Source organism: Lutra lutra, chromosome 7 (genome assembly GCF_902655055.1).
Source record: "Lutra lutra chromosome 7, mLutLut1.2, whole genome shotgun sequence".
Lineage (NCBI taxonomy): Eukaryota > Metazoa > Chordata > Mammalia > Carnivora > Mustelidae > Lutra > Lutra lutra.
In genome coordinates, this window is record NC_062284.1 from 46299769 (window position 1) to 46315653 (window position 15885).

General features: G+C 46.6%; 1 protein-coding gene across 1 annotated transcript in view; it reads left to right on the forward strand.

Annotated features, from left to right (window-relative positions):
- The first annotated feature begins 1823 nt into the window (after positions 1-1823).
- SLC24A1 (solute carrier family 24 member 1) overlaps positions 1824-15885 on the forward strand; it is a 31045-nt gene continuing 16983 nt past the window's right edge. Inside the window, 3 exon segments of the mRNA XM_047739282.1 lie at positions 1824-1905; positions 4878-5173; positions 5176-6914. Coding sequence (XP_047595238.1) covers positions 5008-5173; positions 5176-6914 — 1905 coding nt within the window. The 5' untranslated portion in view covers positions 1824-1905; positions 4878-5007.

The window sequence follows — 15885 nt, forward strand, 5'->3', positions numbered from 1 at the left end:
AGCCGAAGGCAGCAGCTTAACCCACTGAGCCACCCAGGCGCCCCAATAAATAAATCTTTTAAAAAAATATTCCATAAACAATATAATATGAACAATGAAAACAATACCAGCAAAAGGTCTTGGGCTGTGACAGTTCCGTGCCTGACAGATCCAAGTGCTTTCCCACAGGCTCACACTGTACCTCTTCCATCTCCCTGACACAGAAGCTCTGCTTTTCTGGTTGTATAAATGAGGGACCAGACTCTGAGAGACCTTAGGAGACTTGCTCCTGGTCGGGCTTGTTACTTTATTAGATGTTGCAAAGTAGTACCTGTAGGTCTAATTCAGCTCATTTTGTCTACTTTTTAATGTTTTTAAATGGTTTTAACATTGGAATGACTACTGATGGGTCATTCTTTCTCTGTCTAGACACAGCCCTCATTACTTTCTGCTGACTTTGAGTAGAGCTAATTTAATTTTATTTTATTCACCCAGGCCCTGAAGGCTTTTGATTTTGCAACCCCTGCCAAATCTCATCTCCTTTCTACTCTGCAGCTGTAGGGTCAAACCTCAACGCCAGATGTGGGCCGAGAAATAAACTAGCCTTAGCCACAAACCCTTTGCCATTGGGCAAAAAATCTCATTCCCTCTTTCTCCTGTTCTAATGGTAAAGGCCTTGAGCTGGGGAGGAAAAGGCCTCCTTACTGACCTGTGTAGCTTCTATACCTTGCCTTCCTCAGACCTGATATTACCAATATTACCGTGAGGGTCAGAGCCCACACTTTCCCACCTGTCCTGCCACCCTGTTGGAGGGAGATTATAAAATGAGACGTGGTAGAACAAAGCAAATCATCTTTCCCTCCTCAGTGGTACTGGTCTTTCTCCAGCACTTTGTTTCTGAATGGTCATGAACCTCAGTGAGTGGGCATTTCCTCCCCACCTTCCCACCCCAGTATGTAGCTCAGGCACCCTGTCACAGAGCATCTCCTCACTGGGATGTCCCTTTTCATTTCATCCACGAATATATTTATTGGGTGTCAGACACTGTTCCGGACTCTGGGGATTCAGTCATGAATATACAGGCAAGGTCCCTGTCCTCTTGGAGCTCCCTGACTAGTAAGAGATGCAGACACAAATCAGGCGACCACACTAGTAAGTACACGGTACGGTGTTGTCACAGTGGACTGCTCTGGGACCTGCTGCCCCTAGCAGGCGATGGTCTCCACAAGTGGAATAACAACAACAGTACCAGACCCTGTCGTTATGTTTTATATTAATTTACTTTCTCTTCACAGCGAGCCTACCAAGCAGATAGTGTATCATTATCCTCATTGTACAGGAGAGATTTACAGCCACTGAGAAGTTAAATAACTTGCCCGCGCCTACCCTGCCAGTCCGGGCCATACTTCCACTCTTGGTTGAGCTGCAGACCTCTCTACAGCTTGGATTTCAAGTGTGCCACAATCCCTGAGAACAAGACAGGGGGAACCAGGCTCAACCCCAGCAGGGGAGATTTAGGTTATATACTAGAAAGAACTCCTCGGCAACAGTTATAAATATATGAGAAAAGGAATTCCTTTTCTGGGAATTTGCTTCTCCCCTGAATTTCCTGTATGGCACAAATAGCATTGTAAAAATTAGAGGAATTATTCTAGGAAAAAAAAAAGATCTCTCATAATTCTACCTTGTGAATTTGGTTCCTTTTTCTATCTTTTTTTTTTTTTTTCAAGCCAAATGTGGGTCTTGAACTCATGACCCCAAGATGAAGAATCAGATGCTTCACCAACTGAATCACTCTGGCACCCCTCTTCTTTCCATCTTTCTGGGCCAGCTTGAGGCTGTTAGACAGCTTGGGTGAGACGGGAAGTAACTAGATCTGGTTCTGCCTGCAGCAGCCTAAAGGCAAGGATGTGGTGACTGGCAGAGGTCAGCCCCCCTTCTCGGTGTTTCTGCAGGGGGTGGGTATCCCTGTGTGCTTCAGCAGGGGGACCTGGGCACCTTCTTACCTTATAGGCCACTCTGGATAAAGGAGGGCAAGGGGTGAAGCTGTGAGGGATTACCTGCTATTTCAGAGGAGGACAATCAAAACTGCATGTGATCTCTATCCCTGGGGGAAATAGGGAGGAGAGGAAGGAGCAGTTAATAAAGTTCAGGCAGAGCTAGGTGATTAAAGTGGGTTCCAGGTCAGTGGGTAAGGGTCATAAGTTCCCACTGCCTCCCCCCACCTTCATTTCAACACATCCAGCCCTGAGCTGGAGGCATAATTCCTTGGGTATCTTGGGATGTCCCCTCTTGCTCTCAGGAGATCTATCAGTGCTCTTTCCACAGAGGATTTCCCTTAGGCCTAATAAATATTTTTCACGTGCCAAATGCTTCAAAGTTTAAAGTATTTTCCCCACATTCCCTCATGTTTTAAAATAAACTTTATTTCTTAGAGCAGTTTTAGGTTCACCGTGAAATTGAGCAGATATTCCCTCATTTTTAATTTTGATTCTCATGCCCACCCTACAAAGAGGAAGATCTGGTATTACTATCTCCACACGTACAGTTAGATTACAATTAGAATCACACAGTAGCAAACAGACCCTGGTGTTAACTGAGGTCTTCTGATCTCTTAAGCCCCAAGCACTTTCTCTTGGTTCCCTCAGAGCGCCTTCTGAATCTTTCCAGATCTTTCCTCCCCCTAAGCATGGGAACCCTGCACCATCTCTCATTCCTAGAGCTCAGAGCCAAATTTGAGAAGTTTCCCATTTGCCTGTTGACCGCAGGGGGCCGCGGAGAGCCCATCTGTTTCCCCGTGGAAGGCCCACCCTCTCAGGCTCTGGCAGAGGCACCGGGACCCAGAGCTTGTACAATGCCCTGATAAGCCTCTTAGAGGCGGGTATTAGCAGGGATTGGATATTCTTCCCCTGAGATGCCCTTCACACCCGACCCTGCCTTGAATTAGAATTCCGTAGGGGAGCTGGGGACAGAAGAATGGGGTATTTTCTGCTGTCCAGCTTCAGACTCACTCTTTGAGACCCTGGATTCTGACAAGTTTCCAGAACTAAGAAGATACTCAGATGTCCAAGTTTGAAGGTAAATGATGTGATTAGAAAGGAGGGGTCAGCTGGGGTGTCGGCTCAGCTCTGTTAGACAACACTGGCACACCAGGAAGAAAGACCTTCTCCAGAGTTTCTTTAGGAGAGTCAAGCAGGCTTGCTACAGAGTTGAATTCATGACAAGGGACGGCAGCTGCAGGGAGATGGTGGGAAGACGGTTACAGGATCAAGGACAGAGAAGGAAATGTACTTATTCTGTACTTCTCCTTTTGCTTGTTCCTTTTTTCCTTTAAAAGACAAATGCATTTGTGTCTCTAATTTGTGTGGCCTGCTGGAAAGATTGGGGCATTAGAAGGCTCACCTGCACCGCCACTCACGAGCTGTGTCATGTTGAGCAAGTCCTAGCTCCTCTCTGGATCTCAGCTTCTGCATGTCTCAAATGGGGAGTTGCACTAACCTGTGTCTGTAATTCCTCCTACCTTAAGTGACCTAAGACTCTCTGAGTTACTCATCTCACTTTTAATATATTCCTTTAAATGCAAAACCAACCACTTCTAGTTAATGTTTTATAATAATCTATAGACACTAGCTAGAGATTTAATAAATATTTACTTACTTTATAAACTGAGGATTTTTTCAGAGCCCTTCATGTTCTTCTTCCCCTCCTGAAGAATATAGAATTAAACCTTTATATAAAACTACAAAATTAAAATTTTATATAAAACTAACTCTTATGTAGCACTTGATTCTGTACAAATGCTTTTTCAAAGATTTTATTTATTTATTTGACAGAGGGAGAGAGCTCACAAGGAGGCAGAGAGACAGGCAGAGAGAGAGGAAGAAGCAGGCTCCCCACTGAGCAGAAAGCCCGACGCAGGGCTCAATCCCAGGACCCTGAGACCATGACCCAAACCGAAGGCAGAGGTTCAACCCACTGAGCCACCCAGGCACCCCTGTACAATGCTTTTTATAGACCTTATGTGTTTTTACTCTCTCAACATTCCTGTGACAGGTATTATTGTTACTATTGTTATTTCTATTAAATTAAATTTAAATTTAAAGTATCATGAGATGGCACAGGGTAAAAATGTTAAACAGTTACACTGAACATCAGGGTATACTGAAAAGCAAGTCTTCTTTGGACTCCTGATGTCAGTTTCCCTGACACATCTATTATCATGCACATCTATTATCATGCCTATTTCACCCATGAGGCAGTGAGGTTCAGCCTGTCCAGAGTGGCATAGCTGGAAAGCAGTAGGGCTGGAAATCCAGGCCTTTGACTCCATTCTCCATGTTCTTCCCACCACACCACACTGTCTGGGAAGCATCATCACATTAGCTTTGCCCTCTATGGGTGATACCGTGGAATTGATTTAAATGGGTCCAAAACATAAAAAAAAAAAAAACAAAAACACGCAGAGCCTTAAAGTTCTCAACATTGCCTTCCACTGCTGCCTGTTTTTGTCTAAAGCTTAAAATCATGTCTCCTTATCTTCCTCCTGCCACAGACAAGGTGAGATCTGTGGCCTGGGCCATGAACTATGGATGACTGAGCTCCCAGCAACTCAGGCTTGGACCTGAGGGGTGCCGGTAGACCTCTTGTAGGGATCCCAAAGAGGGTTAGGTAGACCCAGCTCAGGAACCTGGGCTGTGGGCATGCCTACACAACACAGAGGACCACTAATGCTTTTTTCTCTGGGACAGGCAGTAGGGGTAGTTTTGTTCCAGCAGAAACAACTGCGTCCTAGCACAAAGGCTCCTACATGAATTGTCATCACTCTTTTCTAGGGGTTTGATGGATCCCAGCTTTCCTCTTAGGGGCAAATAACCACTTTTTTTTTTTAAACCCTCTAGGTTTGTGGATACCCCCTGGCTGGGCTTCATGGAGAAATCTTCACTGATCACCAACCTAAACGCCAGAACAGACCCCATCTTTTCACAGACAGAATGAGAGGTCTTCTGTAACCAGGCATAACTGGCCATCATGGGGAAATTGACCAGAATGGGAACACGGGAGAGGCGGTTACTCTGGCCAAAACGGCTTCATTGGAGTCGCCTCCTCTTCCTGTTGGGAACGTTGATCATCGGTTCCACCTACCAGCACCTGAGGAGCCCCCGGGGCTTCCCCTCATTGTGGGCAGCAGTGTCCTCCCAAACCCTGTAAAACTGGCCAGCCGTGACCTCTCTAACAATGATATGATGATGGTGAGCAATGACCCTCTAAGAGCTAGCTCTGAAATGGAGGGTGACACACTGGTGCCCCAAGCTACAGTTGGCAGGGGTGAAGCAACACCTGGCATAACAATGGAGAATACCCCCAATCCACCCAGAAGGATAGCCAACATCACTCCAGCAACACCCAAGAATAACTATAACCTAACAGCAGCAGACACAGAAAGAATGGAGGAAGACACCACAACCATAACCACACTCAGCAGAGTACTGAATCACTACACCCCAACTTCAAGCAGACCAACAGTAAAGAATCATACCTCAGCAACACCACCCAGCAGAGAAATGCAGAGCTACCACCCAACTCAGGCTGGGAGAAAGGTGAAGAAATACACCCCATCTCCACTTGGTAGAATAGTAGGCAATTATGCCCCATTCACACTCATGACAATGACAAAGAGCCATGGGATCACCCCCAGAACAACAGTGAAAGACAGTGAAACTATGACAACCACCAAAATATTGAAGACCAACCCTACTAAGAGAATGGTGGAGGAAACCACCCCAACTACTCTCAAGAGAATAATTCATACAACCCCAACTTTCCTGGTAAATGACATAGAAACAAACATCTTGACTTCTCCAAGGAGTATGATAGAAGAGAACACCCTGACTACCACCAGAAGAGTGGACAATAATAGATCAACCAAGCCCCGGGGGTTAGTGAGAAAGAACAAGCTGACAGTTCCTCTGGAAACGGTCCTGGAGGACACCACAGCCATCTCTGAGGGGCAAGTGACAATACGCACCACAACAGGCAGTAGCCCAACAGAAACCAAAACCTCTACCGCTACCTGGAGTATTAGTAATCTCTTGTCTAGAACCAGTGCATCGACCACTGGAATTTCCTCCACCACCTTCTGGGGGCTGGCAAAGAGAACTTCCACGGCACCAAGGCCCTCAGCATCCTCCGAGGCCAGGGCAAATCCAACCATCCAGGTCCATCACTGTGTGGTTGTGGAGCCAGCCCCAGCGGTGCCCCCTGCCACCTCCCCCAGCCTGACAACAGCTATGATCCCAGAGGTGCCCAGTTCCAGTCCCTCAGCACTGCCTCCTGGCTGGCCAGACCTTCACGCCAAGGGAGAGTACCCCCCAGACTTGTTCAGCATAGAGCAGCGGCAACAGGGCTGGGTGGCCCTGCACATCTTTGGCATGATGTACGTGTTTGTGGCCTTGGCCATCGTGTGCGATGAGTACTTTGTCCCAGCCCTGGGTGTCATCACAGATAAACTACAGATCTCTGATGATGTGGCGGGTGCCACCTTCATGGCTGCTGGAGGCTCTGCCCCTGAACTCTTTACCTCCCTCATTGGCGTCTTCATCTCCCACAGCAACGTGGGCATTGGTACCATCGTGGGCTCTGCTGTGTTCAACATCCTCTTTGTCATTGGCACTTGTGCCCTCTTCTCCCAGGAGATCCTCAATCTCACATGGTGGCCCTTATTCCGTGATGTCTCTTTCTACATCCTTGACCTGATAATGCTCATTATCTTCTTCCTGGACAGCCTCATTGCCTGGTGGGAAAGCCTGCTGCTGCTGCTGGGCTATGCTTTCTATGTGTTCACCATGAAGTGGAATAAGGAGGTCGAGGTCTGGGTGAAGGAGCAGCTCAGCAGGAGGCCAGTGGCCAAGGTCATGGCCCTAGGGGACCTCAGCAAGGTAAGGACAGGCTGGCTCAAGTTTCTGTAGCCCCTTTGGGACAAAAAAGATGAGGAGAAGCCAATGACTGAGGAGTGGAAACTGCTGGGTCAGACCTCAAGGGATGGGTGCTTTGGTTCCCTTTGCTAGTCAATAGACACTTCAAGTCCTATTCTTTGCCAGGCAGTTGGCAAGAGTGACCTTGGCTCAGCTCCCAATCACCCAATGGTTATTATTACGATCCACCATTGGCAGGGGAAGAAACAGAGGCCTAATGAAGTTAAACTACTCTTCAAGGTCACAGAGCAAATAGGCAGTGGAGCCAAGATGTGAACTTGGGTTGATCTGACTGGGTCTTTGGAAATGACATTTGAGCTGGGCTTTGGAGAATATCCAAGGAGATATCAGGCAGGGAAAAATGATAATCTCTTCCATGTGCGTGCTGTTTATGGTTTGTCTAGCACCTTCACTTTCGTTTAATCCTGTTTGTTCACATTCTGGGTTTGGAGCTAGTGACTTGGATAGGGTCTGACAAGGAGGAGGTTTTTGGGTTTTGTTTTTGTTTTGTTTTTGATATATTGGTAAAGATGAGAGCTCCGCTCATCTACTGACAAGCCAGCATTGGGTGCAGGGCCCTCTCTCTTATCAAGTGGAGGCCAGATACCAGAGCTCCAACCCCAAGTCTTTCTCTTGGCTCCAAGATTCTTTCTTAAGAATTTCTTTGCCCTTGCGAGGGACCTTCCTTCTAAGTTCAGTGTGTGGTTCAATAACCTGGAAGATGAGATTAAGGTGGGGACGTGATTTCTGAAAATTCATTTCAAAGTTTTGTTCCTTGACTCCAAAGTGAGGTGCCTTAGGGAACACAGACCCTGGTTCTTTCCTGTTCCTAAAGGGTGGGTTTAGGCAAAGGTTGGCTCTCAGCCTGCCTCTTTCAGGTTTCAGAAAAGCCACTGGTGCAAGCAGAGTTTTGTGTGCAAGAGTGCAAGGACTTAGCTCTTTAATCCAGAGCATTTTTGATGAGTGGGCAGGACGGAGACCAAATTCAGCAGCATGTCTGGGAGACGCATGATGCAACAGAGATGAAATGTACTTCCTTTAGGATATTTGAGATGATGGAGTATTCTGGCCAGAGCACAGAAGTAGGAGTCAGGAAATCTGGATTCTAATCTGATTCTGCCTCTAACCATCTGTGTGACCTTGGACTGGCCCCTCCCTTCCCTTCCCTTCTCTGGCAGAAATTGTAACAGAGTCCACCGAGTTACCAAAAAGGTCCTGTCTAATGATCATTGTCCAAGTGAGTTTAATTCTGGCTGGCCCTGCATAGTGGTTATTTTTCTGGTCTGGTCAACTGAGCTCCAGCTGCCGTATTTGCAGATGATCCCCCAAAAAGAAATGTCCTACTCAAGGTTATACAGCCAACAGGTATCAGAATCAGAATGGGAATCCAGTATCCGAACTCCCTATTCAGTGCTATTGCCTGTCAGCCTACTGCTCCATGAAGCCAGAAGCTTAAAAAAGAAAGGGAGGCTCAGAGCATTACATCATTTAATATGAAGAAACAGGGGCCTCCCTCCTACTGCAGTCTTCAGGGCATGCCTTGCTGAGGGAGGCCAGGAAGCCTGGCACTCTCCCCTGAGAAAAGCATGAAATGCCTTGGTATACATCAGGCTGTTTTCAAAATGCCTCTGAATGGCCTCCCAGTCCTTATCAGTAGTCCTGTTTTTATTTAAGCTCTACAAATTCTGAATTTTCCATTTTGCGAGGGCTAGACCATCAAAGCAGATCTTGCGAAGCATAGTCATGATTTCAAAGGAGAACTTGTAACCTACTTAAGAGACTTCTAGGGCGTTACTAGCAGCTCTTTGCCGACCAGTGAGAGCGGTGCCAATCACAACTCTGTTCTTCTTTGCTGAAACAAATCCAGAATGAATCTTAATTAACAGCATTAAAAACAACAACAGGTTGAATTACTGGTTATACTTGAAAGTCAATCTGTATTTATTTAAAATAAAAAATCTAGGGGCACCTGGCTGGCTCAGTCAGTGGAACATGTAACTCTTGGTCTTGGGATCGTCAGTTTGAGCCCCATGCTGGGTGTAGAGATTGTTTAAAAATAAAATCTTCGAGGAACCCCTGGGTGGCTCAGTTGGTTAAGCATCTGCCTTCAGCTCAGGTCATGATCCCAGAGCCCAATGTGGGACTCCCGCTCACCTTCTTTCTCTGCCTGCTGCTGCCCCTGCTTGTACACGTGCCCGCTGTCTCTGACAAATAAATAAATAAAATCTTTTTTTTTTTTTTTAAGATTGTATTTATTTATTTGACAGAGATCACAAGTAGTCAGAGAGGCAGGCAGGGAGGGAAAGGAGGAAGCAAGCTCTCCACGGAGCAGAGAGCCAGACTTGGGGCTCGATCCCAGGAACCCAGGATCACGACCCGAGCCGAAGGCAGAGGCTTTAACCCACCGAGCCACCCAGGTGCTCCATAAATAAAATCTTTAAAAAAATAAAATTAAATTAAAACCTATAGTTAGTACTTTTGCAGCATTAACAACTCCTCTTATTTGGACTAAAATTAGTCCAAATAACAAGAACTATGACTATTTTATTCATTTGATATAGAGTGAGAGAGAGAGAGAGCACAAGGAGGGGGGCAGAGGGAAAGGGAGAAGCAGATTCCTCGCTGAGCAGGGAGCCCGATGCGGGGCTCCATCCCAGGACCCTGAGCTGAAGGCAGATGACTGACTGAGCCACCCAGGCATCCTGGACTATGGCTATTTGTATATGTGCTGCCGAAGTGAGCACGACTATGGCTATTTTGAAATGGTTTTTTAAAACATGTGGATTTGGATTTCACCTTAGGTGTCTAAAAGCCAAAAGAAGGAGAGAGGGAGAGAGGGAGAGGGAAAGAGAGGCGAGAGCGAGAGAGAGAGAGAGAGAGAGAACTGTCTTTACTTCTATCTTTATGTCCGTGTTTGGGTGGCCAAACCTATGATCTGGTCAGAGGGAGATAGATTATCCTGAACTTCACTGCTAGACTCGGAGCAAGCCATTCAGTTTTGAATTCATGAAACAATTTTCTGGAAATCCAATCATTGATCTAGTAAACCGTGTTGGCATTCGTTTTGCGGTTTATGCAAAGGGTGTCCTTACCCTGTAAGCTGTTTCACTTCAACATGAAAATAAGCATGCCTACTGTCTCACTCCTGTTGACCTATTGACTCACACCTCTTCCTGACTAATGGTTCCCTTCTCTGAGCATCACCCCAGGAAAGCAGGGGACCAGGGAAGTGGCTTATTCCATCAGCCATGCTCCAAACTGAAGAAGTTGGAGAGAAGTGGGGCACAACCAGACAGAGGAGTAAGGAGCCAAGGAGGGAGGCTGGGCAGGCAAGGTCAGAGCCACAGGTGGTCGTGAAGTCTAAGCAGCAGGAAGAGAAATGGAGGGCAGAGTGATCCAGCTCCCTTTGGAGAGAAACAGGAACAGGAAAGACATTTGGGCCTCTCCCTTTCTCTCTTGCCAGCCTGGGGTGAGGTGCGGAGAGGGTGGCTACATCATCAGACTCATCGTTGCCAGTGCACGGGTCAACAATCTTTTTTTTCTCCCAAAGAGGCGAGCCCGGGCTCTCGTCTCTAGCAGGAGGTGCTAAGTATGTGTTTCAGTTTCCTCAGGAAACCCTAACAATTCAGGGGTTCCAGGGTAGAGAGAAAAAAGAGTGGGGACGGACTCCTTGCTTATGGAGGGCCTATTCCGTATGTACATGATCTCAACAATTTCTCACGAAAGCCCTGCAAGGATAGATGGCAGCCTCCATTTTGCAGATGAGGAAACTGAGGCTCAGAGAGGATCATTAACTCAGTCCGTTCCATAGCTCTTGGTGGCTCTCACCACGGGCGAGTGAATCTGTATTTCTGCGTTTTAACCCAGGCTTTGCTGCAAACTACCCCTTTTGCTCTGGGCAAGTCAGTGCCATTCAACAAACCTTTATCTGTAAGCGTTTCAATGAGAAGCACCAGCCCAGACAAGAGTAACTATCATGGAAGGAACACTATACAAAGTGTTAGGAAGTCACTCTGCTTTCCCACCAGGCCTTAGATTGCTGATCTATAAAGTGAGTGGGATGACGATCTCATGCAGGGGTTGGCACACTGCTACTGTAAAGGGCCAGACAGTAAATCGTTCGGGCCTTGCAGGACGTGCAGTCTCTGTCACAACTACTCAGCTCTGCTGTAGCATGAAAGCTGCCACAGACATACAGCGACAAACGGGAGCGGCCACACGCTGCTTCCCCAAGTCCAACATACTTGCATGTCTTCTTCCTGAGCAGCCTGGAGACGAGATCAGCGGAGAACGATTCGTTTTCTTCCCGGATATTTACCCAGCTGATATCTGTAGAGTTTCTGAGCTGGAGGGCCTTTTCGCTTTACTTTTATCCTGCCCTGACAACTTAGAATTGGGGTAAAGGGGTTTTCTGGGGTGGGGAGGGGATGATTCTATCAGAATTCACTTTAGAGGGGGCACCTGGGTGGCTCAGTGGGTTAAAGCCTCTGCCTTCGGCTCAGGTCATGATCCCAGGGTCCTGGATTGACCCTGCATTGGGCTCTCTGCTTAGCTGGGAGCCTGCTTCTCCTCTCTCTCTGCCTGCCTCTCTGCCTACTTGTGATCTCTGCCTGTCAAATAAATAAATAAAATCTTAAAAAAAAAAAAGAATTCACTTAAGAGCATTTCTAGAAAAAAATAAATGGTGTAGCATCGGACACAGACACATAGTAAAAATTTTAGAGTCTCTCTTTTGACACTGGCTGAGAAAGAAATCAAAGCTAAGATACTTTAGACAACATTGGTCAAACTGGTATTTGGTTGGTTTGGTTTGGGATGCCTTTTCTGATCCCTGTTATTGTTCGCTTGCTCTGAAGCTCTATACCTGAGTGCAAACTATACCCCCCGCAGTGTATTTATTCTAGCCTGAAATGATAAATACCTGACTTGCCTTGACCATGCATAGTCACAGAAGGCCAACAAACAGCAAAGCTGATGCATTGGCCTGGCTTAAAAAGCTTTATCTATTTGTGCTTGGAAGTACCACGGGCCTTTCTCTATAGAGAGAGCTCCCAGCTCAGCCAGCAAGGACCAGCCATCTGCATGAGATGCTGATTGGCAATATGGCCTGAGGGGCACGAGTGGTAAAAAGGAATCCAAAGTGGGAGGGGAACAAGCTATTTTGGGTCCTTCTGGGTCCCTGTCCACACACTATGCCTTCAAGAATACTTCAGAATGAGAAACTCTGGGGAAAAGTCTGCCAGTCTTTCCTTAAATGCATTGGGGGCTGTTTTTTGTTTTGTTTTGTTTTTCCTGGCAAGGTTTTTGAATTAAAGCAATGAACATGACCCCCCTAAGCAGACAAACCAGGTGCCTCCTAAGGGGGCCAGTCCTCCCCTTGTGGAGGCTTCCTTTTATTCCAAGGGCTTCTATCAGTGGCTGCTATAGCCAGCTGTCTGCTGTGGAGACAGCAGGACTGTGGACAGGAAGCCCTATGGACAGGAAGACTTCTCCAGCGTCTGTGGACCCCACTCATGCTAGGCAGGGAATCCACTTAGCTCCCAAAGAGCCCCTCCTAGCCTGGGCTGAGATGTTCCCAGCTTTCTTTCTCTCTCTCTCTCTCTCTTTCAAGATAATATTCACACATATTCATTTTATTTTTATTTTTTCTTAAGTAGGCCCCACACCCATCATGCGGCTTGAACTCACAGCCCTAAGATCAAGAGTTGCATGCTCTGAGCCACCCAGGGTTCCCTCCTTTTACTGTCCAAGGGTTCCCTTCTTTAACCCCTTGAATAGTTAGCTTCCTCCCAGTTGTCAGAAAAAGATGACAAGAGTAGAATTCTCAGTTTTAAGGCTTCTTTTCCTCATAACATTTTTTTTTTAGTGTTCACCTGCTAGTCGGTGCTAGCAGATGACAAAATGAATGAATGATAAAGAAACAAATAGAAATAGAAAAATTCAAATACCTGATTGTGCCTGGTCCAACAGATTATGGGTTCCATGGAGGCATGTGTACCTGTAAGTGAGATTTTACATGCATTCTTGCTACACAGTAATATTTTCTCTTAGTGTATATGATGGGATTAAGTATGAAATTAGATAATTGGTGGTGTTCTACAAATAACAGCATGGTTTCTAGATACTCTGCACCTGAATAAGTGGAAACATAAACTAACCTTATTTAGTGTGGGGAGTGGGCATATAGATGCTAAACAATTAAAAAAAAAATAAGGTAATTTCAGAGAGTGACAAGGGCGATGAAGTTAAGCGTGCCTGTGGTGGAGAGGGACTGGAGGTGGGGCCCCCTCTTGTGAGGGAGAGCAGGAGAAGCCTCTTGGAGGGAGAAAGGTCTAAACAGAGATCTGCAGAATGAGAAGGGAAACCACCCCTGTGCTCCATGGGGAAGAATTCTGGAAGAGGAAATAACATCTGCAAAGGCTTAGAGCCCAGAAGGAGCTCAGTACATTGGAATAAAGAACTGGAGGCCAGTGTGGTCAGTGAGTGAGGGGAGAGTAGAGCAAGATCACGCTGGAGAGGTGGGAGTGGCTTCCTGCCGGGCCCTATGGGTCAGATACGGGCTTTGGATTTTAACTGATGCTCAGCAGGGAACGAAGTGACGAGGAGCCATATTAAGAGGTCGGTCCTAACCACTGTGTAGAAAATGAATCGTGGGGGCGCCTGGGTGGCTCAGTGGGTTAAAGCCTCTGCCTTCTGCTCGGGTCATGATCCCGGGGTCCTGGGATTGAGCCCTGCATCGGGCTCTCTGCTCCGTGGAGTGCCTGCTTCCTCCTCTCTCTCTGCCTGCCTCTCTGCCTATTTGTGATCTCTCTCTGTCAAATAAATGAATAAAATGTTAAAAAAAAAATGAACTGTAGGTGTGCGAGGGTTAAAACAGGGAGTCCAGTTGGGAGGCTGATGTGGGCATCCAACGTGTGTATCTTTGAGAGATGTTTTAAAGGCAGAATCATCTGGACTGGTGATGAAGTGGGTGGGAGGTGCCACAGCCAGAGAAGTCAAGGATGCTGCCAGGTTTTCGCCTTGAGCAGTGGGGTAGATGGTGGTCCCACCCAGTGAAAAAGGGAAGACTCGAGGACGGACGGGGTTAGGACTATTCAAGAGTTTTCAGTCAGGAGTGATGAATTTGGGTGCCTACGGCACCTCCAAGTTGGTATGTCTGGGAGACAGTTACCCACATGGGCCTGAAGCTCAGGAGCAAGGTCTGGGCTAGAGATTTGTGAATCACTGACAACATGTGGTAATTAAAATCGAGGACCGGCTGAGAGAGGGAGTGGGAGGGGGAGGCCCTAGGTCTGTGCTATAAAGAGCTCCAATGCTCATTCATTCAACAAATATTTATTGAATCCCTTATATGAGGCCCGTGTAGGGTCGGGGTTACAGTGAGAAAAAAGGCACAGTCCCAAGTCCTTGATGAGCTCGGCCTAGCAGAGTGGGAATTGGTACAAATTTTGTGGGGCCTGACACTCTTTAAGAAAAAGCATGTAAGACTAGCTACATGGAGCCACTCAGCTCTTGAAATGGGGCAAATCTGGACTGAGATATGCTGTAAGTATAAAATATACACTGGGCTTCAAAGGCTTGGTATGAAAAAAAGGGCAAAATAGCTCATTCATATTTTTATATTAATTACATGTTGAATTATGATATTTTTAGTATATTGGGTTAAAGTATATTGTTAAAATTAATTTCATATGTTCCTTTTACATTAAAAAATGTGGCTACTACCTGATGATTCACAGACCTGTGCCCTGGGGAAATAATACATTGTGTTGTTAATTAAAAAAATGTGGCTACTAAAATAGTTAAAGTTATGTATGTGACTTGCATTCTATTTCTATTGGACAGTGCTGGACTGGAGGTAAGAGGAGGCTAGTAGGTGCTCAGCTAAGGAGTCTGGACTCCCTTGTGAGGACAGTAAGCCCCTAGAGTGTGGGGGAGGGACGTGATTTGTGCTTTGTTCAGACTATCACTCTGGCTGAAGGATGGAGAATGAACTGGAAGAGGACAGATCAGGAATCAGGAGGGATTACAGGACTGTAGGCAGGAGAGATGCGGCCTGAATTTGAGGACTTTAGGAACTAGGTCTGACAGCTGATTGGATGTGGGCTGTGAAGGAGAGGGAGGAATTTGGGTAGACTTCCGGGTTTCCAGCTTAGAAAAAATGAGTGGATCGATCAGAGTACAAGACTGTACGCAGGAAAAGGTTAGAGTGAAGGGTCCCCTACTGGAGTGTAACTTGGGTAAAGGCAGGACTCGGACCAAGAATTCAGTAAAAACACTTGTTAAATGAATATCTAAAAAAAAAAAAAAATCACAGGGGCGCCTGGGTGGCTCAGTGGTTTAAGCTTCTGCCTTCAGCTCAGGTTGTGATCTCAGAGTCCTGGGATCGAGCCCCATATGGGGCTCTCTGCTCAGCGGGGAGCCTGCTTCCTCCCCTCTCTGCCTGCTGTTCTGCCTACTTGTGATCTCTCTCTCTCTCTGTGTCAAATAAATAAATAAAATCTTTAAAAAAAAATCACAGACTAAAATATATGGTTCAGGGAATGTGTCCTGGATGGTCTAGGAGGGGAGAAGCCAATGATTAACTGCTGTATTAGTGGGAGATAGAAATTGGAAGTCAGGAGCCGGGGCCCCCTGAGGGGCTGCCATATTTGCTGTTACAGGTTTCAGGAGCAGCTACAAGGGATCCCACTGCTCAGCCTCAGCAAGATGCATCACAGGTGCTGGGGGGTTTGGCTGGCATGAAGACATCCTCTTCGGTCTGCTCCCTTTGCTAATTTTTATGAGGAGAAGGAGAAGGTGGGGTAATGAGGCTGAAGAAAGGGGAGGGGTGATGGATTGGTGTCAGAGGTGGATATGAAATGTGTTTGTACCAAGAGCATATTCTGAAAGCACCTCCTTGCCAGGACTGCTACCCATAATAGACCCATCATCC